At 45.2% G+C, this 27466-nt stretch overlaps 1 protein-coding gene across 1 annotated transcript; it reads left to right on the top strand.

Moving 5' to 3' along the window:
* The first annotated feature begins 40 nt into the window (after positions 1–40).
* LOC116796193 (ATP-binding cassette sub-family A member 9-like) lies at positions 41–27025 on the top strand. Its single transcript, XM_032706623.1, has 39 exons — positions 41–588; positions 3518–3630; positions 4517–4727; positions 4929–5087; positions 5842–5942; positions 6478–6704; positions 7592–7730; positions 8256–8441; positions 9029–9161; positions 9773–9944; positions 10756–10814; positions 11814–11924; positions 12440–12615; positions 12937–13056; positions 13395–13533; positions 14069–14159; positions 14740–14879; positions 15277–15396; positions 15922–16081; positions 16366–16532; positions 16982–17109; positions 17317–17454; positions 18291–18404; positions 18963–19133; positions 19290–19403; positions 19576–19683; positions 20255–20323; positions 20885–20973; positions 22007–22127; positions 22474–22591; positions 22857–22948; positions 23972–24135; positions 24794–24869; positions 25373–25467; positions 25775–25891; positions 26141–26281; positions 26453–26532; positions 26625–26680; positions 26806–27025. The coding sequence occupies exons 1-39, from the start codon at positions 474–476 to the stop codon at positions 26893–26895; spliced, it is 4920 nt and encodes a 1639-aa protein (XP_032562514.1). The 5' UTR covers positions 41–473; the 3' UTR covers positions 26896–27025.
* The last annotated feature ends 441 nt before the right edge of the window (positions 27026–27466 follow it).

Genomic DNA, 27466 nt, shown 5'->3' with positions numbered 1-27466 from the left:
CTGGAAAAGCAATTAAAAGGAGTGGAAACAGGACAAAAAAAAATAAAAATTACGAAAAACAACGAGGAAAGGAGGAACAAGAACTGAAATCCCCTTGGTCCTGGAAGGCAGGATTCACCTCGGCAGAGGAAGGAGCATTTGCTGAGTCAGGCTTTGAGCAAGATGGGGAGAAGGCAGCAGAATTTTCCCTCTGGAGAAGCTGGGGCAGTGAGGAGGTGGTTCTGCCAGCACTCAGGAGCTCCTGTTCACCCCACCTCAGGGTGAACCCCAGCTCTCCTGCCTGGTGGAATCGTCGCTGTTGTATCGCACGCACAACACACGAGTCGTGTTAAATCCTGCAAACTCTGGTGTGTAAACATCTCCAGGCTCCGGGCCAGCAGGTTGTAGGGATTGCTCCATGGCTGGGTCATCACTCCAGAAGTTTTGGAAGCGTTCACACCCCTGGGACAGGGCTGTGACGTCTGGAGAGGGGCATGGCCACCGGGCTGGGCTGCGGCGCTGAGCCCTCGCCGGGGCTGCAAAGGGACCAGGAGCTCGGACACCTCAGAGCTGGGGGGCACTTAGTCCTGATGGAAAACACAACATCAGGTAAGGAGCCTCATATTTCTCTTTTCTTTTTTTTTTTTTTTTTTTTTTTAAGGGGAAATTGATTTAGAAATAGAAAAATTCTCCTCAGGGCGTTTTCATGCAGGGCTTTTGTTTGGTGATCAATTTTATTTTTCCTGATCGTTTATTACAGTGTTACGCTGAATGCAGGGGAGCTGCCCCTTCCAGCTCATGTTCTCTGACAGATTTTAAGCTTTGTGACAAAATGTTTAAGAGGCAAAGGAGCAAAACTATTCAGCTTTTCTGAGTGTGTGTGGATTTTGATTCTCATCACGGATGTAGTTTGGCTGCAGGTGAAGAGCTGCAGATTGATCACTGGGTCTTCCCAGATGATAATCACTCCCTCCACCCTCCTCCTCCTGCTTTGCTGATGCCACTAAAGCTATCTAAAAAATTAAAAAACCCTAGTTTCACTTCTCTGTAAGAGTTAAAGTGCTGAACTTTGACAAAGGGCAGGCTTGGAGTTGTTATTTTCAAGTTGAGAGTAGGAAAATAACCCGTTTCAAAATTTGTGTGTTGAAGAGTGGAGTCGGTGCAAATCTGTCCTGCATTTATCAGGGGGCCAGATGCAAACAAAAAGCTGCAATAACTGGTAAACAGAAGGGTACAGAAAGAGCACACTGACCTCTGAACTCCCCATGTGTAGGGATTAATCCTTGCCTCCTGGAAAACCTGTGGCTCCTCTGGGAAGTGGGAGATGCAGGGTTGATTCCTCCATAGACAGCATGGAGAGGCTCCTGACAGTGCTCCCGAAGATTTTAGGAGTTAGAGTCATCAACTCACAGAATATTTTGAGTTGGAAGGGACCTCAAAAGGACATCTAGTCCAACCCCCCTGCAGTGAGCAGGGACACCTTCAGCTAGATCACAAGCTAATTTTTTATTAGAGGGAAAGAAGTCTGAGGAGGTGCCAAATAGGAATTCCTCGAGACAGCAAATAAAGGAAGGGGTTATACGGGATGTGCCTTTCTGGGACAACATCTGGGAGAGCAGAGCTGCACACACAGGATCCTGTAGAAGTTACTGCAACACCTGAGCAGTGTGTTCATGGAGAGCAAGAAGTTTGAGTGTATTTAATGAGCCCTTGGGAGGCAAACACTTCCAGAGTCATCCAGTTTTCCAGGGGATGCTCTGAACGGGCTTAAAGCTTCTCAAACACTGCTGCCTCCAGTGTTTATAAACTCCTGATGGGTTTATTTTGTCTTCTAAGCATGAAGTTTTGTACCTCAGGTCTTGTAGAGGGTTCTCTCTTGCTTTACCTTTTTGATCATTATCTAATGGCTTAATTAGGTGCCTAATTAAAAGTTAATAATATCTAGTATTTATTAAGTATCTAACCGAAAGCTAAATTCCTCCTGATTGTGTCCATACAGTTTTTCTGGGCAACATCCCTTGTTTGAATTCCTTGCTTCATGTTTGGCTTCCAGTGGTATTTGCTTCTTGCTCCACAGGAAAAAATTAAATTAGAACTGGTGGAAACTTAGTTGGAATTTTCTGAAAAAGTTTTAGATTAGTTCCATCAGTTTTTAAATGAAGTGTTTGTCGTGCTTGTAGAGATTCAGTGCAGTTTGTACAAGACCATCGTGTTTTCCACGAACCTTTGTTTACTGCCCCAGACATCCTGATTTCAGTTCACAGAGCCTGAAATCCAGACCTGGGCAAAAAAAAAAAGTAACATTTCCTAGAAATCTCTTCCTATTTGCCTTTAACCTTCACTGCTGGCTGGGATGGGGAAGCACAGGAGAAAGGAGAGCACCAGGAGATAAGCCCTGTGATAACAGTCAGAAGGTAAACAGGGATTATTCTGGATCCATCACCCTCGGAGTAGGCAAATATCTAATTATTCCAAAAACAAGCAGGGAAGAGAACAAAGCAGTAGAACCATTTATTAACTCCAGCTGCCCAACCTGTGAAATCAGGAAGTGATGTCCAAGGGGAATAGAGCACTGTGCATTTGTGGCTGCTTTGATTTGGGGTTTCAGGCCATTTGAAAGGATTAAAATACAAAAACATGCTGGGAGGTTCCCTACCCTGCTCTCCTCCTGGGAAGGGGGTGAAACCTGTCGCTCTGAACTCACTGCTGCTCTTGCACAGAGAATTAAACTTGGAGCTGAAATAAACATCCCCCATAAAAGTATCCCCCAATAAATATTCCCTGCTCAGTATTTAGGAGGATATAAAGGAACACATGAAAGGAAGGAGGGGTGGGAGGAAGTTTTTAAGATTATTTTGCTTCTCGCTCTTTTCCTCTGATCCTGCTGGTCATAATTTTAATTAATATCCCCACTCTGAGTCTGTTTTGCCCGTGATTGTGATCAGTCAGTGACCTCTCCCAGCTGTCATCTCAGCTCTGGAATCCTCTGTTGTTTTTCTCCTCTCCTCTGTCCAGTTGCAGAGGGGAGGGAGAGAGTGGCTTTAGTGGGTACCTGGTGTCCAGCCAGGGTCAACCCACTACAGCACCTTTAGCATCTCACCAGTGTTTTTGGTGGCTTCCCCCACCATGGATGATGTGGAAAGAGGGCATGTGTGTAACAGGGATGATTTTGGGGTTGGTTACAATACCTGGAGCAGGTGAGTGGTGGTTTGCCAAAAAAAACACATCTAAGGCAAGGCATAAATGCTCTTTCTACAGTGAAATGTAGAAAGTGAACAGTTGTCTCATTCTACAAAGGTGAAGAATGATGAATCTCTGACGTGGAAGAGGCAGCTGAGCCCAGCCCAGTTCTCTGTTCCCTTGCATGACCTTGGGCTATTTCCTTTGAACTTCACCTTAGTTGTCCAAACTGTAAAATGGAGACAAGTTCTCAGCCTTTGGCATGTGATTGGCTTCCCCCGAAGTGCTGTTTACACAAGTAAAGACCTTAACTTCCAGGGATCCGTTTCATTCTAAATTTTATAATTTTCTTTCTCAGCTGGAAAAATGCAGGGGATACTCAAGAAAGCCTCAAAAGTATTTCAGCAAACCCGTGCTCTCCTGTGGAAAAACATCCTTCTGGTGTGGAGGGTGAAGATTCAAAGTTTTCAGGCAAGTGTCGGTTCTTCCAAAGGGAAATTAGGATTTCCACTACAAAGTGGTTTTTTTTGTTTTTTTTTTTACATTGCATGGTTTTTATGCAAGGGGATATGAGAAGCCTCAGCTGGTAATGAGGTTCCCTGGGAAATGTCAGCAGTTACCCTTCTTCCTGCGACACTGGAACATCCCAGCACAATACAGCCTTGTGACAAAGCTGGATTTGTTGCTTTTGGTTGTTGCTCCCACCCTGCACTGGACAAAGGAACACAACGTCCAATTCATGGTTACGGTGTACAATTACCAGCAGACCTCCTTGGCTCCAGCACTAAGAAAACATGTTTTCCACTTGAAACGTTCCTCGTGTTTTAAAAATCCCCCACACCTGTGGAACGGCCTCTCCCTCGTGTGTGGAGCAAAGTCACCCTGTAATGGAGAGAGAAATTCCACTACAACAACTCCAGCTACGACTGCTGCATTGAAGAGCAGAGACACTGCTGCCCTGAAAGTGGAAAGGATCTTTCCTTCTTCCCTTCTGGACTTTTATGGGAGGGAGAGGAGATTTGATCCAGTGTAAATACTGCTTTATCATAGGAGAGATAGTTAGGATTATGTATATAATATATTATAATATTTATTTGTGTAATAATTGTAAGTTAATTCCCTTCCCCACATACTGAGTCTTGTGTTGTGTCTGGAAAACCCCTCTCACACTGGGGTGAGTTGTGGGAGGGGGGCTTGGCCTTGGGAATTGGATTTTTGGGGGTCTCAAACCACAACACACCCACAGCCAGAGGAGCTGGACGGTGCAGAGCTGGGTGAGGAGGGGCCTGGAGGAGCCTTCCCACACCACCAACCCCTGGGCTCCAACTCACCCCTGTGTTTCCTTCCTCCCCTCCAGGAATGGGTGACATTGGCAGTTTTCCTCTTCATACTCCATGAGACGGCGGATATGATATGGGAATACCCGAGGGCAGAATTCCCTTACAAATTCCTGGGGCAACTGGATGATCCACCCTTTAATGCCACGGGAGTGATGCTCATGTACACACCTGTAACCAACACCACCAGGAGAATAATGGGCAGAGTGGCTTCGGAATCAGTGCTGAGGGGTAACACTGCTCTTAAATCCCTGTTCCACATCTGAACTGGCCCTGGGGGTGGAGAAAAACCTTTGGGCCAGCGTGATTTTTGAGGGTACAAATTGTAGTGATGCCCATTTTCATGTTGTTGCCCGGCTAATCAGAGCTTTAGCTGTGATGGTTTCATTTTTACATTTTTTTTTAAATGTTATTTATTTATTTTAACGACAGGTATAATAATAGAAGAGATAGAAAATGAGGAAAAAATGGAAACAAAAGGAACTTTTGAAGATGAAGTTATTGGTGTTGTTTTCAAGGATGACTTCTCCTACAGCCTCAGACTTCAAATCAGCAAAACTGTGTTTCCAAATGATGTCTTTGACCACATTGGTAACAAACCAAATGTAACCGTAGAATCTGATTTTATATTAAAAGCTGCTTAGGTGGATCTTTGTGCTGCTGTGCCACTCCAAAGGGATGGAGCTTCCATGTGCTAAACGACTCCATAAAGATGTTGATTAAAATCTGAGAGTCTGTTTCTTGTGAAAGGAAACAAGGGTCAGAGAAAAAAGCTTCAGGAACAACTAAACCTTGTCCACAGTCATAGAATTGTGGAATGGTTTGGGTTGGAAAGGGAGCTCAAAAGTTGTCCAATTCCACCTCCTGCCATGGGCAGGGGCACCTTCCACCAGCCCAGGTTGCTCCAAGCCCCGTCCAACCTGGCCTTGGACACTTCCAGGGATCCAGGGGCAGCCACAGCTTCTCTGGGCAACCTGTGCCAGGGCCTCACCACCCTCACAGGGAGGAATTTCTTCCCAATATCTAACCTAAATTTCCCCTCTTCCAGTTTGAGCTCAATAATCCCCCTTGTCCTGTCACTCCAGTTCCTGATGAACAGTCCCCCTCTGGATTCCCTGTAGCCCCTTCAAAGGGTCTCCAAACAACCTTCTCTTCTCCAGCCCCAGCTCTCCCAGCCTGTCCCCACATTAAAATATAAAAGGCTGAGTAAAACTAAAGCTTGATTTCCTGACTCTTGGGTAAAAGACATTTTCAACCCCACGCATTATACATAAGTATTTATACACACATACATATGGAAACGTATTAATTAATTTTTACTTTTTTAAATTTCTTTCCCCAACAGAATCCTGCGGGGATTATTCGGAAAGTTACTGCAAAGTTCCTTTGTACTGGTACGGGGGTTTCCTCTCAGTGCAGTCCAGCATTGATGCAGCAGTCATAGAAGTAAGTGACCACGGTGGAAAACATGTTTTCTGCTCTTTGCAGAGTTATCTGTACATTTAAAAAAAAAAAAAAAACCAAACAGCAAAAGACCCACATAAAATCCTCCCCACCAAACCAGTTCATTTTCCCACCCCTAGAAGTGTCCAAGGCCAGGTTGGACAGGGCTTGGAGCAAACTGGTCTAGTGGAAGGTTGTCCCTGCCCGTGGTATAATTGGAATGAGATGAGCTTTAAGGTCCCTTCCAACCCAAACCACCTGGGATTCTATGATCCCGTGATTTTCTGTGATCATTAACTCCTTAAATACAAGGTGTGACTCAAAAGTTCAAAGAATGGCAGATCACTCCCAAGGCTCCAGGCAGGGTTAGTGTTTATTGCAAGGCAGCACAAAAAGATACTAAATATTTGTGATTTGCCACTTATAAACATAACTTTATTGACAAACTAATAGTTTGAATGCTTATAAAACCCCGTTTGTTATGATGCTGGCTCTTTCACTACAAAAATGAAATTTACACCTTGTTTCTTTTCTCTAGATGAAAACCAACCATTCTGTCTGGAAAGAAATGAAGTCAATCGCTGGGGTTCGTCTGAAATCACCCCTGATTAAACCTGTGTTTAGACTGGATTATGTTCTGTTCATTTTTTGTGCTATATTGTGCTACTCCCCATTCATGCACTTTTTATCAGTGAAAGTTCTAAGGGAGAAGAAGAAGCTCAAGGTGTTAATGGGAGCAATGGGTTTGCAAGATGTTGCCTTCTGGTGAGTCTGGCAGAAATTCAGTGTGTGATTACAGGGGTTACATTATCTGATGCATGCAGGGTGTGCTTGGAGCAACCTGCTCTGGTGGGAGGTGTCCCTGCCAATGGAAGGAGGTTAGAATTAGGTGATCTTTGAGGTCCCTTCCAACCCAAACCATTCCATGTTTCTGTTTGCTGGAGAACCTCTGTTTCCAAGCAAGTTGATCTAAGAAAGGGGTTTTTTTTTCTTGCTGTTTGTTATGCTCAGGTCTGCTCTTCTCCCCCCAGGAAAGGGGAAGAGCACTCCTCGTGTGTGTAGCAAGGCTCTTGGGCTTGAGGTGTTGTTTTGCCTCCAGAAAACAGGTGGATTCACACAGACAACACTAAAAGTGCAGAAACAACAGATTTTGGAGAAAACTGTCAGTGATGAAGCACAGGAGGGACACAGGGTCTGTCCAAACAGGCTTCCAAATCCAAATATTTCACATCATTAGGAAAAGCTCACAGATAAGGGCTCCTGGCTGCAGATGCTCTGTCTCTCTTTGCTGGCATTCCTGCATCTGCAGAGACCTGGGGAGGTGCAAGACCTGAATGTGAGGAAGAACTTCTTTCCTGTGCAGTGACCCCTCACCAGAACAGGTTGCCCAGAGAGGGAGTGGAGTCTCCCTCACTGGAGATATTCCAGAGCCATCTGGACACAATCCTGTGCCACGTGCTCTGGGATGACCCTGCCTGAGCAGGGAAATTGGACCAGATGATGCTCTGTGGTCCCTTCCAACCTGATCTTTCGAGTCTGTGATATTTGCACCTTTCCAGCCTGGAAGCTGTAAACACACTTGGAATTGTGAAACATTTGAATTACAGACTGTGTCATTTCGGGGCCAAAAATAATTGTGCTTTCCTTTGTAGGTTATCCTGGAGTTTGCTGTACACTGTGTACATCTCAATATCAGCCAGTCTGCTGGCACTGATCACACTGACAGATGCTTTGAATCATCAGAGCTTTTTAGAGCTGTATTTGTTTTATTTCTTTTATGGCATGGCCTCTGTAAGTCTACTTTTGTCTTCTTAAATGATGCAAATTTTCTTTTTTCCGGTTTCCTAATTAAAATATCTGAAAGTCAAACACTGCAGAGTTCTCCAGGGCTGGGCATTATATGAGAAAGTGAAAAAAACTTCTCACTATCGGAATTTATTGTTATAATTGTTATAATTTATATCTTTATATATATAAACATATTATATATTTTATATATATGAAAATTCACCTATATTTTAATATCATTTCTAAATATATCACTCGCATTACATTTCGAGAGATTCTAACCTGAAATCAGAGTAAAGAGAGGTGCAAACAGCAGACTGGGAGTGATTTGTCTGCCCCTATAAGCCTGCCCTAACTCTCAAAACTCTCTGCTAAATCACAAACTTTGTGATGTGCCATGTGCATCTTGTAGGGGACAACTGAAGCTCAGCTGGGTCTCTAATTTTGCTCCTATTTTCACGTTTTGTTTTATTTTTTTAATTGCCAGCAGAAATGCATCCTGCTAACTCCTGGTTTTCTCTGCTGCAGATTCACTTCACTTTCATGATCAGCTCGTTGTTAAAGCAGCCAAATATTGTCAGTTTTGTGGGATTTCTCTTTCACATCCTCTTTGGGTCAGTGGGTTTTTTGACACTGTTCGACCTTTTGCCGCCGTCTGCAGAATGGATTTTGAACCTCTTCAGTCCTTTTGCCTTCACATCTGGCCTTGCAACGGTAGGTCCAAAAGAAAGCCAGTGCACCACAGAATTTCAGCCCACAGCAATCCTCCTGCTGCAGAATTCCACAGCACCATCCACAGTCTGTGTTGTCAGAACAACCCAGTCACACCCATCCATCCGCTCTAAACACTTGGAAAGCTTGACTCCAAAAAGTCCATCCTGATTTGTAACAAAGACTGTTGGGCAGTCCACTGCATTATGCATTTTACAGCCTCTGTATATGCAATATATTGAAATCTCTGTACATCACTGCAGCAGTGGGATGTGTGTGGTGGGCACTGAGATCTGCAAGAACCCCGAGGTCTGGGAGTGCTGCCTTAGCAAACCCCACGTGCATCACTCTGCTGCCGTAGAAACTTCTCCACAGCTTAGAATTCAGCTTACTGAAGCATTTCTGATGCTTGTGGTCACAATCAAGCCCTTGCCTCCTTGGAAACAGCATTGTGATCGTGAGTGGACTTGGGTTTTCAGTGAAAGTGGTTGTGATGACACAGCAGTAGGTTGCACGTAGTGTTTCTGCCTGAAGGAAATGTCATATCTGACCCTTTCAGCTTGTGCCTTTTTTTTTTTTTTTCCCCTTAGATGGTAAAATTAGAAAAGCATGGACCAGCATCTAACCCCAAATTGTACCCTTTGTATAACTTCTACCTCGCACTGAGCCTTGACAGTGTCTTGTATTTCCTACTGGCCATCTACTTTGATAAGGTTTTGCCTGGTAAGTGGAAATGTGAGGGCGGGGGGGAAAGTAAATTTCCTTGCATTTTATTCTATAATTCTCTCCCCTTGTAGGGGGAAAGCTACCAAAGGGGTGGTGGGGTGAGAGAAGACTGTAACCCACGTGGAGCAACAAAAAAGGTGTCCTGGTAGCTGTGCTGGTCAGGCTGTGGAAGGGCATCTTAACAGCCTTGGCAGCTTACATCAGGGCATGAAAATGGGATTTACTGCATTTCTCAGGAAATAAAGGGGTGGGAAGAATCCTGTTTGCCCAGAATCTGGGTGTGTGTAACTACCTTGTTTGACCCTGCCTCAAAAACAGGCTTAAACCCTGCAGGGAGGCAATGAGATCCTGTTCCCACAGCCCTGAGCACCAGGTTTGGAAGGATGTTGCAGGACGCGGTATTTTTGGACCCCAGAGGTTGCAAATGGGGTCTATGCTGTGATTATTCTCCACCTGCATTTACAGATATGAATGAATGGGTGGACAACTTAAATAGCAGAATTTATCAGTTCTTTTACTCTGCTGAGAGTCTGCATCCTGCAGCTGTCGAGGAAGAGACAGCTGGACAGTTTGGGGCTGATATTTTGCCTTCTCTGTCCCTGAATTAGGCAAGTATGGGGTGCCACATCCTCCTGCCTTCTTCCTGAGGCCCTCATACTGGTTCAAGCCCAGCAGTGGGTACGTGGGGGTGAGAGCTGGCAGTGAGAGCAACCACGACCCCGTTCTCAGCGGTGACGCCGAGCCGATGCCCCCAGGCTTCGATGGGAAGGAAGCAATCAGGTGAGGGCTCCTGTGGGCATGGAAAATACACCTCTACATGCAATATTTGACTCCAGAGAGCACAGTCATGTTGCACCGGTGAATGTCAGACTGAGTCATGTTATATAGAGAGATAAAGTTTAATAGCAAACGTGTGAAAGGGAGGGTTTGCTCAGGGTTTCGTTCTGCTGCAGAGCGGGATTTGAACACTTATTTGACGTGGTGCATCCTCCAAACCAGGGCCAAACTCACTGCCTTACACTTTCCTCTCTGCAGAGCATCAGCAGTGACTCTGTTCCCCTTCACCATCATCCTGTGCAGGGCTGAGTTGGACTCAATGATCCTTGTGGGTCCCTTCCAACTCAGCACATTCTGTGACTCTGTGATCTTTAAGCACAAAGCTTACAGAGTGTGGTGAATAAAACACTTCTATGCACAACCTTCCAGGGCTGGTTGGGCTTTATGCTGATGCTGCCTGTTGCTTGTTACCAGAAAACAAACATGAATCTGCTAAATTAACAGCTAAGTCATCACTTTTAATTAGATAACCACGAGTTATCTGGTTCCCTAGGGCCTCCTGCTTCCTTCACTAAGTGTTCCTCGAGTTGGGCTTGGAAACCTTTTGAACAGCTTTTAGAAAAGCACAGTTGCTAATTCTTTAGCTTTAGAGGTACAAGAAATGAATTCCATAAAGTGATTCCTTCAGAGTGAGCAGGACCAGTTTGGGGAGGAGGTGGGGAAATATTCTTCTATTAGGTTTCAAAGGTTATTTTGAGGAAACATGTCCAAATTGTGAGATTCCATAGTAATGGCTTGCTTACCTTTCCTTTAGACTAAACAACATTAAAAAGATGTATAAGAAGAAGGGCAAGAGCACCGAAGCTTTAAAGGGTAAGAAGAGATTCTGTAATTCTTTTATTCATTTTTCACTAGATAAGAACTCAAAATGTTTTGAAAGGTACTGGATGTACTGAATTTTGCCTCTGGTACTGTTAAATTACATTGTGCAATGGTTATTTCTGCTGGGGTAAATTACTGGCAAATTTTTACCAGCTTGTCTGTTATCACCCTTTTCCCTCCAGAAAAATCACTGTTTATTACTTTTTGCAACAACAAAACTCTCCTTTAAAGCTGTTTGTTTTTTCCACCACTCTAAAAATCCCCTCTCAAACCTCCCTTTCAAAATGTAAATTATTTTGGGAAAAGAAAACTTGGGGTTTTTTGGTCCCTGGCTGTGGCCAAATCTGCTGTCTCTGCCTGAGCTGAGCTCTCCAAGCACTTGCCAATGCAAATAGTTGACATAGTCATAGCATAGTTGTGGGGTATTTGTTAAATGCCTTTGTTCAACAGGAACTCCAAGTGAAAATATCAAAAATGAAAAATATGAAAAATATTAAAAATATTAAAAATATCAATATGGTCCCAAATGTCTATATTGAGTAAAAAATCCCAACAAACCCAACCCAAACAATCCACAGAAAGATGAATTAAGTATTTTTTAAAAAAAAGAAAATGGGGTAGCAAAGTCTGGCTGCTTTGAAATCACTCTTGAAATCTCCCATGTTGGGAAAGCTGTGGGCTCTTCCCTTCCTATGGACACTCTCTCGAGCCACAGTAAAATAAAAGGTTGTGAACCTTGTAGAAAACTGAAGTCAAAATTCTTTAAATATTGGGGTTAATACACTTGTTCCCTCACTTCAATAAAGACTTGACAGGAGGTTCCTTACCAAGCTTAGTCCCAACTTTTTGAAGACCCAAGCTGTGCTTTTGGATCTGTGGTTTTGCCTCTCAGCTTCCAAACAAATGTCACTCTGTCACTCGTGGCAACAAGCTGCAGGAACAAGTCCACTTCTCACAAACTTCCATCCTAATGTTCTATTTCTGCTCCAGGTTTGTCCTTAAATATATATGAAGGCCAGATCACTGCACTGCTTGGCCACAGTGGGTGTGGGAAAACTGCCCTTTTAGATGTGCTCAGTGGATTTTCCAAGCCTTCAGCAGGTAGGATCGTGGACCTGAATGCTCAAGACAGGAAACTGTTTGGGGTTTTTTTCAAGTGTAAAGGGGAAATACGCAAAAAAAAAACCCAAACAAACAAACCAATTTTCCCTCATGCTGGTTTGTTTCAGTGCAAATTTCTCCTTCCACGTGAGCTCCAGGGATAATGTACCCTTTATGGATGTGCCCTCTATGGATATGCTCACGTGTGTAAGCATGCACAGATGGTTGTTTCTCCATCTGGATGGCCTGATGCTTTCCAAGGAAAATACCTATAGGAAATACGTTTTTCTTCTCAAGGGAGAGACCTGGTGCTCTGAAATATTTCTGAGGGGTGTTAAAGCTTTGGACTGCACAGTTATTTTGCTTTTTTAAAAATATTTTTAGTTTCTGTTTTGTCACTTGAGAAACACCCACAGTGCTGGGATTAATGTCAAAGGTATGAACACAAACCACTCTGTTTTCTCCTTATAAGTGGGAAACAAGATGAAATTTTTTTCCTTCACCCCCCTGTGCAGGTTCTGCAATGATATACAACTACAATGTTTCTGAAATACCGGATAGGGAAGGAATTCAGGCAATGGTTGGGGTTTGCCCCCAGCTTAATTTGCATTTTGAAACCCTAACGGTGAAGGAAAACCTCAGGACTTTTGCCCACATCAAGGGGATTGAGCAGAAGGAAGTAGAGCAAGAGGTTGGTATGTGCTTGTCAGCCACTGACTTCTCTTTTACAGCACCTTGGGCAGTTTGGGCTTTATTTATAAAAGATTATCACCAGCATCTGGTTCTGTGGAAATGAGAACAACCCTAATTTAGGGGTGAAGTGCTTTTCCAGTTCTCTCTTATCCTCGTGTTGTGAGCTGGAACTTGGATTTGCAGCATTTCACTCTGAGAAAAGCCACTTAAAGTAGATAAGTTTGAAATCTTGAAGTTGGGCTCTCCTGTGTAGCTGTTTGTGAATTAAAATGTGCCCAGTGCTTTGGGAATCTGACTCTTGTCTTCGTGTCTCACCAAGGTGCAGAAAGTCCTCGTGATGTTGGACCTCACTGACCTTCAGAACGTTTGTGCTGATGCTCTGAGCAGGGGCCAAAAAAGAAAGTTGTCTCTTGGAATTGCAATTTTAGGGAATCCCCAGGTAGGAACCTGATTTATACACACACAGTGTGTACTGTTTGAGCACATAGCTTTGCATTTGGACCTGGCACAGAGACAGGTGTAATTTTCCCCTGGCATTCCAAGTCTACTGACCTCCTCATTCACTTACTGGGAGGATGGAGGGATCCGGTTCAATGAGAACCACGTTTTTAATTAAAAGAGTGGTAATACTGTAGCAGGAGAAAGAGCAATAAAAACGGCTGATACTTGAGGATGCATTTCATTCTTCGAGTGGGATCATCAAAAGAATGAAATGGGGTGATGTGAACATGGAACTGAGCCATGGGAACATGGTTCTGACCTTGCTGGCCTTTGCAGGTGTTGCTTTTGGACGAGCCAACAGCTGGGCTGGATCCCTGCTCCAGGCACCACGTGTGGAGCCTCCTGAAGGAACGCCGGGCTGGGCACGTGACACTCTTCACCACCCAGTCCATGGAGGAGGCTGATGTTCACGCTGGTGAGCCCAGATTTGCACTCTGTGGGTTTGCAGAAGAGGGTTTTCCACTGTAGAACCCACATGTGGGTGCCACTATGGTGCAATCTGTGCTCAAAGGGACACGCTCTGTCTGAGAGCGACCACCCAACCCAGACTGAGCAAAGGCTAAAACTGGACTGATGTGTCCCTCCAAGACCTTGCTCGTGCTCTTCCTCAGGATAAAGCACTTCCATGTTGTCTGGATGTGTCTCTAACAGCACCCACAGACATTAGTGCTGCTGTTTGAATTAATATCTTTCCTATTTCCTTATTATTCCTGTACTGTGTGGGAAATTCTCCACGAGCCCAGCAGAATTCATAATTAAAAGGGTAACCTTATTGTTTAGGAGAAAGGTAGTGGTTTAAAAAGAAAAAAGACCTTCCGCACTTGGCCTGGTTTTACTCCTCTCAATTTATTACTAACATGTCTGTTGAGTTCAGAAGGAGCAGGGTGAGGTCAGCCTTGTAAATCCCTCTTGTAAATCCCCCTAAATCCTTTGTTTTCGTACCTCCTCAGATCGGAAAGCTTTCCTCTCTAATGGGAGATTACAGAGTGTTGGCTCATCCCTGTACTTGAAGAGAAAATGGGGAATTGGCTACCACTTAAGGTAAATCCTTTTCTTTTGGTCATCACTCTTTTTGGAAGAAAAAAAAAACAACCAACTTCTAGTTCTCATGAGCGTTTTCTTGTAGAGTCTGTGTTTCTGCACAGTTTCTATGCAGAGTATTAGGAATCTCAACTATTCACTTTAAAAGACTTTTGAGGGTGCCAAAAATACCCTGCTTTGGACAACAAGCTGCTTTTCTTTGGAACCCAATCCTGAAAGCTCTGAGCAGGTAGCTAAAACGACTTTGCAGCCTCCTTTGCAGCTGAAAGGGGACCAGAGTGAGGTGATCTGTGGTGCCAGAGTGATGTGCAGCAGCTTTAATGGGAAGTTGTTTTCCTCTGGATTTTAATTTCTGTGTTCTTGCTTTAGCAGTACTGGCCAGGATCATTATTCCCAACCTCAGCTCTTTTTTTTGCATGCATGGCAAAACCAGGGGCACTGCAGGCACCTATAAAAATTCCCACTGAAATGCTGCCCAGTTTTGAAGGTTTCCCTGGCTTTGGATTTGAAGCAGATGATGCAAACATTTTTTTTCCCCCCCTCACCTAACATTCTAACAATGGTTTTTTAACACAAACAGGATGCACACAAATGACCTGTGTGACCCAGAGCTTATCTCCTCCCTGGTCAGACAGTACATCCCTGATGCTGTGCTCAAAGGGAAGAAGAGGGATGAGCTGTGTTATATGCTGCCTCTGGAAAACACTGACAGCTTCCCAGGTAAGAAAACCTGTCACTGTGCCAGGGTTTTAAAGGGAAACCAAGTGGTGGGAAAAGCAGAGAGCAAAGTTGCTGTGAAGGGAGTAACTCTATTCCCTAGTCCATATTGTGTGGGATTAGGAAGCTGCACAAACATCAGTCTTACAGAAAGATTCCAGTGCATGTGTTAATAATGCAGATGAACAAAAGAAAATCCACCAACTGATCTCCCAACTAAAATCCACCAAGTCTCCTCTGTTTTCAGGATGGCCCACCTTAATCAAAAACTCTGAATTTTCCACTGCTTACCTCTAAAGAGAACAATAATTTTGTGATGGTTTCTAATCCTGCCAGTCTGAGTTTGTGCTCAGCACCAGCCTGGGCTGCTGGGCTGAGTCTGGTTGTCCCTGTTGTGCAGATCTGTTCAGCCACCTCGAGAGCAGCCTTTTGCAGGGGGTTGTTAATTATGAGGTTACCAGGACAACCCTGGAAGATGTTTTCCAGAAGCTGGAGGGTGAGGAAGCCGTCAATGGAGAAGGTAAAGCACTGACTCCAATCTGCACGTGTGATATTATTAAGGTCCCGTATACACAGATGTTTTAATTGAACACCTAATGAGTTTCTGTTAACTGTGAACTTTGGTAGGTCTAGAGTAGCAGTTGCATCCCACTTTCCTTTAGTGAAGAGTATCTTCTTGGAGAAGTCTGGATGATTCAGTCTTGACCTCCCATAGGCTTTTAAGCACAAGAATTGAAGGCTGATGGCTGATGTTGGAAGGGATTTACCTTTGGAGGGTTTTACTGCCCAGACAAGGAGGTGGGAAGAGCTAAGCTGGGTAGAAGGCAGTTCACAAGGCCAGTGAAGATACCAGTTCAGCCAATCTGAATTCAGCAATGCAATTTATATTCTGGATAAATTATGGCCCCTTTTCTCTGCCCTTGTTTCTTTTCTGACTTAAAAAAGCCAAAGCATTCCTCAGTTCAGAGCAGAAGATCCTTGCTGATTGTGATTAAAATGTGTCCTTCGAAGGCTCTTTGTGGATAATGGCATTTTTAAAACACAGGAGACAGAGACCTGGAGGAGAGGGACCAAAACCTCCCAGAGTTTCCCAGACAGGGGATCCTGGCAGGGAGTGGGATGAGGCTCTGGAGGCAGCAAGTGTGTGCTGTGATGAGAGTTCGCCTCCTGAAACTCCGGCACGACGGGAAGCTCCTCAGGGCCGTGTAAGTACAGGAGCTCTGCCCTGTCCTGCAGCCCCTGCGCTGGCTCAGTGCTTTCCAAGGGATTTGATCATTCCCTGGAGTGACTCGTGGAAGGCTTCAGTGCTGGTGGAGATGTTTGGAAGCAGAGGATTGGGTGGAAAACCTTTAAAAGCCGGGGTAATAAGGGCAGTCTGAATTTACTGGTAGAGCTCTGAATTGCTTAAGTTTTAAGTTTCCCCACATATCACAATATTAGTTAAGTTGGAGTTCCCCTGGACTCACTCATGGTTTGTTTCTCCACCTAGATTGCTGCTGTTTGGAACGTTCATGCTTCCACTGATGATGATTGTAACTCTCATTCAACTGTGGGAGAGCTCCAGCAGCTGGGAAATCACAGCTAGTCCATATTTTCTTCCCACTAAGGAGAAAATTCAAAATAAGTCCTCAAACCTTCTCATCCTCAATGACACAGGTAAAGAAGAACATGTGATGCTGACTCACTTTCTGCACCAACCTGAATCTTATTACAGTTGACAGACCAGCTTTGCCTTACTCTGTCTGTACATTCCTTTCTACATTTGTGCCTTTAGGAGGTGTTTTCTTTTGAGCAAAAGGAAATCCATTCTTAGTGACAATAACTGAGTAGTTGATATGTGAAAGAGTAATGAACCAGGCAAATTAAAAAAAAAAACACCATGCAATAAATAAGCTAAGAATGGAAACACACATTGTATTTAACCAGTTTAATTCAAATAGAAAAAAAAACATAGCAAATACATGTTTGCTTAGAATATCAGTGTTTGGGGTCTTTTTTAACATCCTCTGCTTTGCAAGGGGGAACTTGTTTGTATGAAACTGTTTATATTTAAAGAAAAAAACCCTCTCTAATTTCTCTAATTTCTGTTCTTGACTTGATCTCAGGATCAGAAATGGAGGATTTCATTGCTGCTTTGAAGTCTCAAAGCATTACCCCAGAAATAACTCTTGAGAAGAACATCACAAGCCTTCCACATCATAGTGGAGCTATAAAAGTATCCCTGGAAGGCAAGGTGAGGGATTTTTTTTATTTCTTTCATCCCATACACCAACAGGATCCTCAGAAAAGTACTTAAACGAGGTGCAGAGAAATAAACACACCAGGAAGGGAGGGGTTTGGTGGGTTTTTTTTACCTCTTAAATAATATTTAACGTTCTCCGAGTGCTGCTCACGCTTCTCAAGGGTGTGAAGGTGACATCTTTTGCTCTCACATCTTCAGAGCTACCAGTTCACGGTCATGTGTGGTGCAGAACCCGTCAACTGTTACCCTCTGCTCGTGAACATCATCAGCAACACCTTCCTGAGGCTCCTCAACTCCACATCACGCATCCGCCTCTGGAGCGAGCTCCTTTCCAGGGTGAGTGTCCTGTCCTGCCTTCCCGGCTGAGAATTAACTGGAATGCTGAAGAGAGAAGGACTGTGCAGGCTGGAAACCTGGTTGGGTGAGCAAGATCCAAGGGTTGGGGCCAGTGGTCCGACTGCTGCCAGATCCTGGGGGATTTTAGGGACAGTTTCTTCTGCCGTGTTTGGGAGCTCTGTAGGGTTTCAGTGCCATGGCCTTCCAGCACCCGAAGGGAACCTGCAAGAAAGATGGAGAGAAGCTATTTACAAGAACCTGGAGAGACAGAACAAGGGGGAATGGCTTCAAACTGGCAGAGATTAGGTTTAGAATAGATATTAGGAATGAATCCTTCCCTGTGAGGGTGGGGAGGCCCTGGCGCAGGTTGCCCAGAGAAGCTGTGGCTGCCCCACCTCTGGAAGTGTCCAAGGCCAGGTTGGATGGGGCTTGGAGCAACCTGGGCTAGTGCAAAGTGTCCCTGCCCATGGCAGGGGGTGGAATGTGATGAACTCCAAGGTCCCTTCCAACCCAAACCATTCCATGATGATGAATATGGTCAGAATACAACAGTGATACTTGCAAACCCCACCTTTCTCCAACATCCCTTTTGCAGGAATCAGCATCAAAAAGTTAGTCTCTTTTCTCAAAAATCTACAGTTATTCAAATACTTTTTGAAAATTCTAAGATGCCAGACACCTTTTTTCTTTTTTTTTTAATTTGCTTTGTTTTCTGTTCTTATCCACAAATGGTTTACCATTAATGTTCTTGCTCACTTGCATGTTCAACCATCCTACGAGCAAGATTTTCCCTGGATAGCTGTTGATTACGGGTGACTCTGAATTTCTCTCCACAGACAGAAAGCTCAGATATAAAGAACTATATTTTTTCCAACTGTCTCAGCTACCTGCTGATTTTGGCTGCTGGTTTGCCTCCTCTCCTTGCAGTGAGCAGCATGGAGGATTACAAGGTAAAGAGCACGAGCTGTAGACGATCTTACACAAGAAGTGAATGTAAATTCAATATCTCTGGAGACCAGTTAAAGATGGTGATACCCCAGCACAGGTTCCCACAGAAGCTGTGGCTGCTCCTGGATCCCTGGAAGTGTCCAAGGCCAGGCTGGACAGGGCTTGGAGCAACCTGGGCTAGTGGAAGGTGTCCCTGCCCATGGAAGGGGGTGGAACGAAATGGACTTTAAGGTCTCTTCCAACCCAAACCATTCTATGATTTCTAGGTAGGATGTTAGAAGAAATACAACCACACAAGCACAGTGCTGTACCAAAGTGCATTTCTCTGCATCCCAGGGAATCAGCTGGGGCTCAGAATAATTTGGATGTCAATAAAGATTTTGAGATCGGAATGATTTAATTTTTATTTTTTTTTCCTTTTTAGGAACGATGTGGTTTTAAACAACAGTAGAATTAGAAATGCAAGTGCTCGGGAAGGGGAGGACGGCTCAGCCAGGGAAGGGAGGAGCAGGAATGGTGTTTTAGACTCTTCTAACTCAGCTCCCTGTTCCCACTGGCAGCTCCAGGCTCGCTCCCAGCTGCGGCTCTCGGGGCTCTTCCCCTCAGCATACTGGTGTGGGCAGGCCCTGGTGGACGTCCCGTTCTTCTGGACCCTGATGTGCCTCATGTTTGGGCTTTTGGTGGCCTTCAGCCGCGCCTGCCCCTTGCAGGCCAGCACCACCCTGCTCCTGGTGAGCTGAAAACAGGCAGACACAAATCCCCCTCCCTCCCTCCCTCCACAACCAGCTTGTGCTTTGATTGTTGGATTCAAAGTGGGCTGCTCCAGGCGGGTTCCCACACGTCCACATGCCCCTCCTTGTCACTGATGTTGCTCTCTCTCATTCCAGATCATTTGCATCGTTGGTTATGGGGTATCTCTTGTCCTGCTCATCTATTTAATTGCCTTCAAAGTTGGCAGTGGGCGAAGCAACCGTCACGTTCGGTCTTTAGTCTTCATTCTGGTAAGTGAAGAGCATCTTCCCTCTGAAATATTTGGTTTACATGTCTTGCCACTTGAGGCTTCCTTTCAAATATATCAACACGCAGCAGAATAAAGCCAAATCAGTGACAAAGAGCCTGATTTTTAGCAACAATACATTGATGTTGGAAATTCTTTTTCCCGCGTTATTCCAGGTCAATTATGCTCTCTATATAATCAGTAACCAGGATGAACCCATTTACTACACCTGTTGTTTGATTCCTGTGTTTCCACCTCTGGGCTGGATGATGTTCTCTGCACCAGTAAGTAAAACATATCCTACTAAATTCCATAATGGTCCTAATGGTGCAAACTGGCAAAGCAAGAGGCACTTTCCAAGTTCCCTGTCTCGAAGTGCCAACTGCCCAAAAGAGAGGGTGAGGAAAGGCAACAGGGGAAGAAAAGGTCCGGGCAGGGGAGTGAGAGAAGGAGCCAAGATTTGAGTTGTTAATCCTTTGTTTGGTGGGGATATTTTTGGTTTGTTTAGTTACCAATGGCTGTATTTTGGTAGCATGGGAGGGGAGGGAGGTGGAGTGGGAAGACCCGGAGGGAGGAACTGAAGCTGGCAGGAGGTAAAAGAACTGGGAAGAGGGAAGCAAGGACGGGGAAGGTCAATCTAACCTGATCTGATTTGAGGCCCCTCTGAATCACTGTGGCCAAGGAAGCCACAAACCTTTGAGCAACATGAAGCAAAACCAAAGTGCAGCTCAAAGCTGCTTTATTCCATCCTGAAGAAAAGCTAAACATTCCTACCTCCCTCACTTGCTGTGACCCTGCACTCAGACACACCGTGCTAAGGAATTTTCCTAATTGACTGACATTCTTTTCTTGTAGCACTTCACAATTTTAGACAACGATGAGCTCCTTCAGACCTGGAATCACATCTACATGGCTGTCTTTGCAGTAAGGAACAGTTGGAAGATGGTTGCTTTGGAAAGGGTGGCTGTTGTGATGCAGTGGACTTGCACTGGGCTTGTATAACTCTCCCCAAAAGTAAACCACGGGTTATGTGGTCAAAGTTTCACGTTAAGGGTTGGCAGGGGAGGCACATCCAAGGAATCACGGGCTTGTGCCTCATGTGGCCCCTGGATGCTGCACCAGCTGTGCAAAAACTGGGGAGGGAAGGGGGGTGTGAAGTGGAGCTCATGTCTAAGGGAGAGACAGTATTAATCAACTAATCAGTTTAATGCTGCTTCTACAAAAGAATGATGTGATCCCCAATCCTGTAGGATCTGTTGGGGTGCAGATTATCTGGGCTAAAGCTGCAGAAGGAATTCAAGGCTTTTGCAAAAGATCTGCATGTCAGATGGAAATGTACGGGAAGCATCAATTTAACTTCTTCCCCTTTTAAACCTTTCAGTTGAAATAAATGAGAGAGGTTCCTGCTTCCCCTTATCATTAATATTAATCAAGTGTGTTGTTACCTTGTCTCCATACCAACCTAATTAATTTCTGGTGTTTTAGCCATACCTCCACTGTGTGATTTTTGCTTTCCTCCTGCGCCGTTTGGAGATGAGATATGGAGGAGTTACAAGATTTGATCCCGTCTTCAGGTGTGTCCCAGGGGTTCCTTGTGAGCCAGAACTATCCCAATCTACAGGGTGGGCTTGGTGCTGCTCCTGGCTCACCCCTGACAGCAGGAGGAGGGGAGGGGGGAAATTAAAAAAAAAACTTTGCAAAGTGTGCATAAAGCTTGTATTTTTAGTTTTAACCAGTTTATTTGAAGGGCAGGAAACTAAGGACAAGGGGAGGGGTTTTTAATTCCTTTGGGTCATTGCAGTTTACAGCTTAACTTACTGGAGTTTCCCTGAATGTGTCTGGTGGCAAATTCCCACCCAGTGTGTTGCAATAGAAGATCAGTTGAACTACAATGTCCTTGAGAGGATAAAAATTGTGATTTGAGCTTTTTTTTTTTTAATTAAGGTTCATAGCTGAGGTTTCAGAACATTTCACTGCAGCTGGAAAAATTATAGTTACAAATCGAAACACAACATTTTAATTCCCTTTCAAACATGTCAGTATTGCTCCTGGTGGGATGGAGACTCCCCCTAAAGCTTCATCAGGCTGGTCATCTGCAACCTGCTCTCTGCCTCTCTGTCACCAACAGCAAGAGACTGACCACCTAAGTCATGTGGGAGAAAATCTGCAGAAAATACCAGATTTTCAAGCATTAGCAAATGTGACTCAGCTGGGTTGAGTTGGACCTTGTGGGTCCCTTCCAAGTCAGAATATTCTGTGATTTTGTGGCTCTGGGTTAGATGCCCAAATTGCTTTGAAAACCTGCTGTGTGTATTTTAATCCTCCTTGAACAGATCACTGGTGTGTGCGAAGCAGGAACCAGTCAATAGTTACTGATGAAGGAAAAGCTAAACTTGGCCTTTATTTTCTCAAGGATGCCAGTGGGGTTAATTTCTCCCCCATGGATAAATATTTGAGCAAACATTGCCTCAGGACATTCTATGAGCTCCCTGAGCTCAAATAAATTGTGCAGTGGCTGTGCTGGTGCTGCCCTGGGAACAAACCCGGAAACACAAACCTTTTTGGAAGTGACTCCCAGTGATGCCACCTGTCCTCCTCCACTTGTAGGATCCAGCAGAAGAGAGTGGTCACCCAGCAGAACAGGGACCACCCTGGGGAGGAGCCCCCAGAAGTCCAGGCAGAGAGGGAGAGAGTGCGGAGCACGATCGTCTCCCTGCAGCAGGACGAGGTGAGTCCAACCCTCTTCCTTCTTTCCCTTTTCATTCTCCATCTCCAGGTTGCTTTCTTAGCTACTTTACCTTCATCTCTGCTTCCTGAGCTCGTGCACTCAGATGTCCTGACCTGATCTCACCCTGGCACCAGAAGGAGTTTAGCTGACATTATTATTTTTGTTCCCATTCTGCTTATTCCCCCCCCTTTTTTTTTTTTTAAATTTTCCCTGTTGCTCTCTTTCCTGGATTTTTAACTGAGAAATCTTCTTCTCTTTTTAGAGAGTCATACTTAATGGTAAGAACAGACCAGCTGTCCCATGGGATGGGAGGAGAGTTTTTATTTCCCTCTCTGTCTCTTCACAGGAGTCCGTTGTCGTTGTCAACAGTCTGCGCAAGGAATATGAAGTCAAGAAAGCCAATTCCATCTTCAAGAAACAGAATAAACTTGCTGTCAAAAACCTCTCTTTTAGTGTTAAGAAAGGTTCAAGTATTTGGCTGCACTCCCTATAATACAAATGACTAAAATCTAAAGTGAATGTCACGTTTGGAGAAATATTTTCATCAGGATTTTCTTGTGGGCAACCAGACCCAACATCCCGGGCTCCTGCACTCAAAAGTTTTAATTTATGGGGATAAGTTAATGAACAACCCCTTCCCCTACTGTACATTTAGATATTACCTACACAGGTGGAAGAAGGTCTTTTTAACAGTAATTATTATTAACAGTTGTTGCATATTTGTTCTAGGAGAAGTATTAGGTCTGTTAGGACCCAATGGAGCTGGAAAAAGCACAACTCTCAACATGATTTCAGGAGAAGTAACAGTGACTGCTGGGGAGGTATGTGGTTCCTTTGGAGATGCCCTTGATGCCTTTATAAATTAAGGATATGATAAGGCAAGTCAGCAACACAGCCCTTCAGTCAAGGAATTTATGGACACTTACATGCAATTTATATACTCTGGGTATTTACAGAAGTGAGAAGAAAGTATTGATTTACTTAAAGCATGTTCTAGTTTTCATCTAAGTCAATGTTATAGATTTAAGGATCTGAGCTACAGAAAATCTTTGGTGGGCATTGGAAACCAATTGTGAAATTTCCCAAGCCCTGCAGGAAATGTTGCCACATAAATGAAACCCAAAAATAACCCTCTCCATAAACAGCCTTGCAAAACTAGGAAATTGGAAACGAATGTGGACAGTGTTGGGCCAGTAACAATCCATCAATTAATTATGTGCAGAATGATTAATGACATGTGCTGGGGGAGGGGAAATGCCTTTGCTGTTACAGATTTGGGACTGAATGTTGGAAACAGAAAAGTACTACCAGGAAAAGGGAGACTCATCTTGGTGCTATTAGCAAAGCTTTGTGATAGTGAAAAGGCAGATGGAGCAGGATCCCTGGATTCCTGGAGGATGGTCCCTGTCCGTGAAGCTTTCTGGGCAGCCACATGGTGACCACTCACCAGTGTCTGCTGACTGCTCAACTGGCTACTGTTTGACTTGGCCAGGCTTGGAGCAACCTGGGCTAGTGGAAGGTGTCCCTGCCCATGGAAGGCGATAGAACGAGATGGGCTTTAAGGTCCCTTCCAACCCAAACCATTCCATGATTTTATGATTAGGAAGAAATCCTTCCCTGTAGGGGTGGGGAGGCCCTGACACAGGTTGCCCAGAGAAGCTGTGGCTGCCCCATCCCTGGAAGTGTCCAAGGCCAGGTTGGAGCAACCTGGGCTAGTGGAAGATGTCCCTGCCCATGGCAGGGGGTGGGATGAGATGAGCTTTAAGATCCCTTCCAACCCAAACCATTCTGGGATTCTGTGACTCCCACAGCCCACAGCTGTCTGTGTGTGTGTGTTTGTGCAGGTGCTGCTCAGGGACCACGATGCAGCCACCCTGTCCCCGGGGTGCCTGGGCTGTTGCCCTCAGCAGGACCCGCTCTGGCCAGACCTGACAGTGCTCCAGCACCTGGAGGCGTTTGCTGCCGTGAGAGGGATGAGGAAAGAAGATGCAGCTCTTACCATCAGCTGGTATGAAGCCAAGTGATCTCAACTCTTGGTTCTCCCTCCCTCCAGAGGCAGGGTCCCTCCCAGCCCACGTCACTCTATGATTCTATAGGGCAGGGAAAGGTTTTTCCTGATAACAAACCTGGTTGGTGGTCACAGCACCAAGCCTGACAGAGCTCAAGGAGCATTTGGATGATACTCTCAGGCAGATGGGGTGACCCTTGGGGATGGTCCTGTGCAGGGCCAGGAGGTGGACTCAATGATCCTTGTGGGTCCCTTCCAACTCAGCATATTCTGTGATTAAGAGACAGAGCCTTCAATGCCTCTTTACCTCATAGAAATGGGATGTCCTGATAAGATCTGCTACTTTATACTCTTCTCAATCCCTTGTCAATGAAGATTTTAGCCTAAGTTTATCTAGAAAACTTCAGGAAAAAATTAAACTTGCTCCAGTTCGTGGCCAGTTACATGAGCAACTCATTTCTCTCATTAGCTGCACTTATTGCCTTGAATTCCTGCAAAAATTCCTTAATTTACCATCCAAGTTAAGAGTAAAATCACCAAGTAACCCCAGGTGATATGTGTAGTCAGCCAAGACATGTCTGGTTCTTCAGCTCCCCTCACCACAGTGTTTGCACACCGAGATGGTCATTTTGGCATTTTCCCTTTCCATTGCCCACAGCATAGCCAAGGCCTTGGACCTCCTGAAGCATTTCCAAACCCCAGCCAGGAGGTTATCTGCTGGAGAAGCCAGAAAGGTGCGTGTTACCTTCGTCTTTGCTACCTGAGCAAACCCTGCTTGCTCGTCCTTGGACTTTGTGCACAGAAAACCTTCAGCTGAGTGGATTCCTGGCATCATTTATTTTCATCAATAGCCTTGGAATCGAGCCTGGCAGGTTCTTCCCTCCCCTTTCCCTCACTCTCCCACACTGTGTGTTTAATAAGTGCTAACCACAAATTGGATTTACAAGGTAATCACCTCTTCATGCCCCACCACGTGCATCTGCCAGCAAATGGGATGGAAAAGCACTTTCTCATCTTTGGCAGGCTTAGGAGGTTTGGGGAAATCTGATTTTGAGAGATTAAAATGTTAACTGAGAACACCTGATGTGGCTTTTTTTTTAATCCCTGTTCCTCCTGCGTTTCGGAATCAAGAACTTCAGCCTTGAAAAGATGCACGAGGATTAAGATATATCAGGACAACTCACCAGTTTTGCAGGTGAAGTAAAGCAGACCTGACCTCGTGCTGTTCCCATTTCAGCTGTGCTTTGCTCTGAGCATCCTGGGGGATCCGACAGTGATGCTTTGGGATGAGCCATCCCTGGGAATGGACCCGAAGGGGCGGCGCCGCATGTGGTGAGCGTGACAAAAAAGCAAAAATTCCTGTTTTCTTCAGAGAAAAACTAAAAATTACAGGCAGTTCTTCCTTTAGTCATTCAGCCCTCGTGTTTGCTTTAGCTTTTCACCAACAGTTTACACCAAAAGTGTAAAATCTGGGGGGGGGTGCTACCATGACAAACTGCAGCATGTCATTGGCACCCACGACATCCTCAAGCGAGATAACTGAAGTCTTTTAAATAATCATGCTTTTAGGGAGGGAGACATGTAAACCAGATTTTCTTTGGCTGTTCCTGGGAGGTAACTGTGATCCCTCTGTCCCCAGGAAGGTGATCCAGAGCTCCATGAAAAGCAGGGAACGAGCAGCCATCCTGAGCACGCAGTCCCCGGAGGCGGCGGCGATGTGTGACCGCGTGGCCATCCTGGTGTCGGGGCGCCTACGGTGGGCACTGGGTCACACCCAGCACCGGGATGGCACCTGGTTTTCAGTCTGGGGGGGGAGCTTGTTTGGTTTTGTTTGGTTTTACTTTCATTTTGCTTTTTTTTCCCCTTCCTAATCTAAGGGGAAATACTGGTTTGGATCGTGGCGCGTGTGTAACCAGCGGTTTTTGTGCATTTCTGCTGCCCAACCCCAGTGACTGCTCTATTTGCTGATTATGGTGGGTTGAGCAATATTTTCCCTCCTCTGCAGGTACATTGGTTCCCCTGAGGATCTCAAGAGTAAGTTTGGCACGAGTTACCACCTAGAAATCAAGATGTCAGACCCGGAGAAAAGCGATGCTCTCCATGCTGATATTTTAAACCTGTTCCCCGGCGCGGCTCGACAAGGAAGGTGAGTGTCCTGTGGGCTGCACACCAGCCTGGATTTGTGCTGGGATTCTCTGTTGCTCCCACTGACCTTGCTCAATAATTTACCTGGGAGCACAGTTACCCTACAAGCCCCCCAAATGTTGATGCTGAGTCACAAAATGATGAATTAATTTTTTTTTTATTGCCTTTTCAGGACTTCCTCCTTGCTCATCTACAAGATACCAATGGTAGATGCACTGCCCCTGTCCCGGTCTTTCTCCAAGTTAGAAGCAGGTAAAAGGAAACAATCAATTAAGTAAGGAGGTGGCTTTCAAACTGTTTATATGGATTTGGGTTTTAAGGATATTTTCTCCACCCCTCTGCAGCTAAACAGAATTTCAGGCTTGAGGAGTACAGCTTGTCACTGAACACTTTGCAACAGGTATGTTTATGTGGGAGTTCCAGGTTTGAAACTGCCTGTATAAAAGGAAGAAATAGCCCATGACCAGCACAAAAACGGTCAGTCCTTGGCAATAATGGGGTTGTTTCCTCTGTGCCACGTTGCAGGTGTTTGTAGACATCACCAGGGATGCAGAGGAGCATGACCTGGATGCAGCATCCAACGGGGCTGTGGAGCAGAGACCCCTTCAGCCCTGACTCTTGGAGCCACAGTGAAAATATTCAGCATATTTCATCAGTGTTCCTGATCCCTGTGATCAGCTGCAGCCCCAGAACTTGGTTACTCACGCCACAACACAGCCAGCTCTGCAGGTGTTCTGCCTCACAAAGAGAAAAAGAATTATTATTTTAATAAATAAAGCTTTTATCCTTTGACAAACTGATGCCTGATGTTCATCTGTACCCCTGCTCCGACTGACTTATTCGCTGTGCTGAGGAATAACCCTGCTGGGATGAATTGCTGGTCCCCAGGCAGAGAGGGAGACTGGCTGTGGGGGGGAAAGGGGGGTTTGTTCAAACTCAGAGGAGGCTCTGACACCTCAGTCACCCATGGCAGGAGGGCAGCAGGGCTTTGCCTTGCTCAGTCCTCAAAAGCATCTCTCTGGGTGGTGTAATGTGGCCATGGAGGTGGTGATTGCTGGTGGAGTCTTTTGTGTTTTAACCCAAAAATCTACTGTTGCTGTGTGTTCCAGCTCAGGTCACCTTGGAGCCTCTCTGGTCCTCACCACTGGAGACACAGAGACAAGGAAAGGACTCAACAGTGCCTGGA

The sequence above is a fragment of the Chiroxiphia lanceolata genome, chromosome 19, assembly GCF_009829145.1.
Source record: "Chiroxiphia lanceolata isolate bChiLan1 chromosome 19, bChiLan1.pri, whole genome shotgun sequence".
Classification (NCBI taxonomy): Eukaryota; Metazoa; Chordata; class Aves; order Passeriformes; family Pipridae; genus Chiroxiphia; species Chiroxiphia lanceolata.
The sequence above is the reverse complement of the archived record's forward strand: the minus strand, read 5'-3'. Positions and strand labels throughout refer to the sequence as shown.

Coding starts and splice junctions, on each gene's coding strand:
- LOC116796193 (XM_032706623.1), top strand. CDS start 474: ATGGCCACCGGGCTGGGCTGCGGCGCTGAGCCCTCGCCGGGGCTGCAA. Junction 9,945..10,755: donor GATGGGAAGGAAGCAATCAG/GTGAGGGCTCCT, acceptor CCTTTCCTTTAG/ACTAAACAACATTAAAAAGA. Junction 14,880..15,276: donor AAACACTGACAGCTTCCCAG/GTAAGAAAACCT, acceptor CCTGTTGTGCAG/ATCTGTTCAGCCACCTCGAG.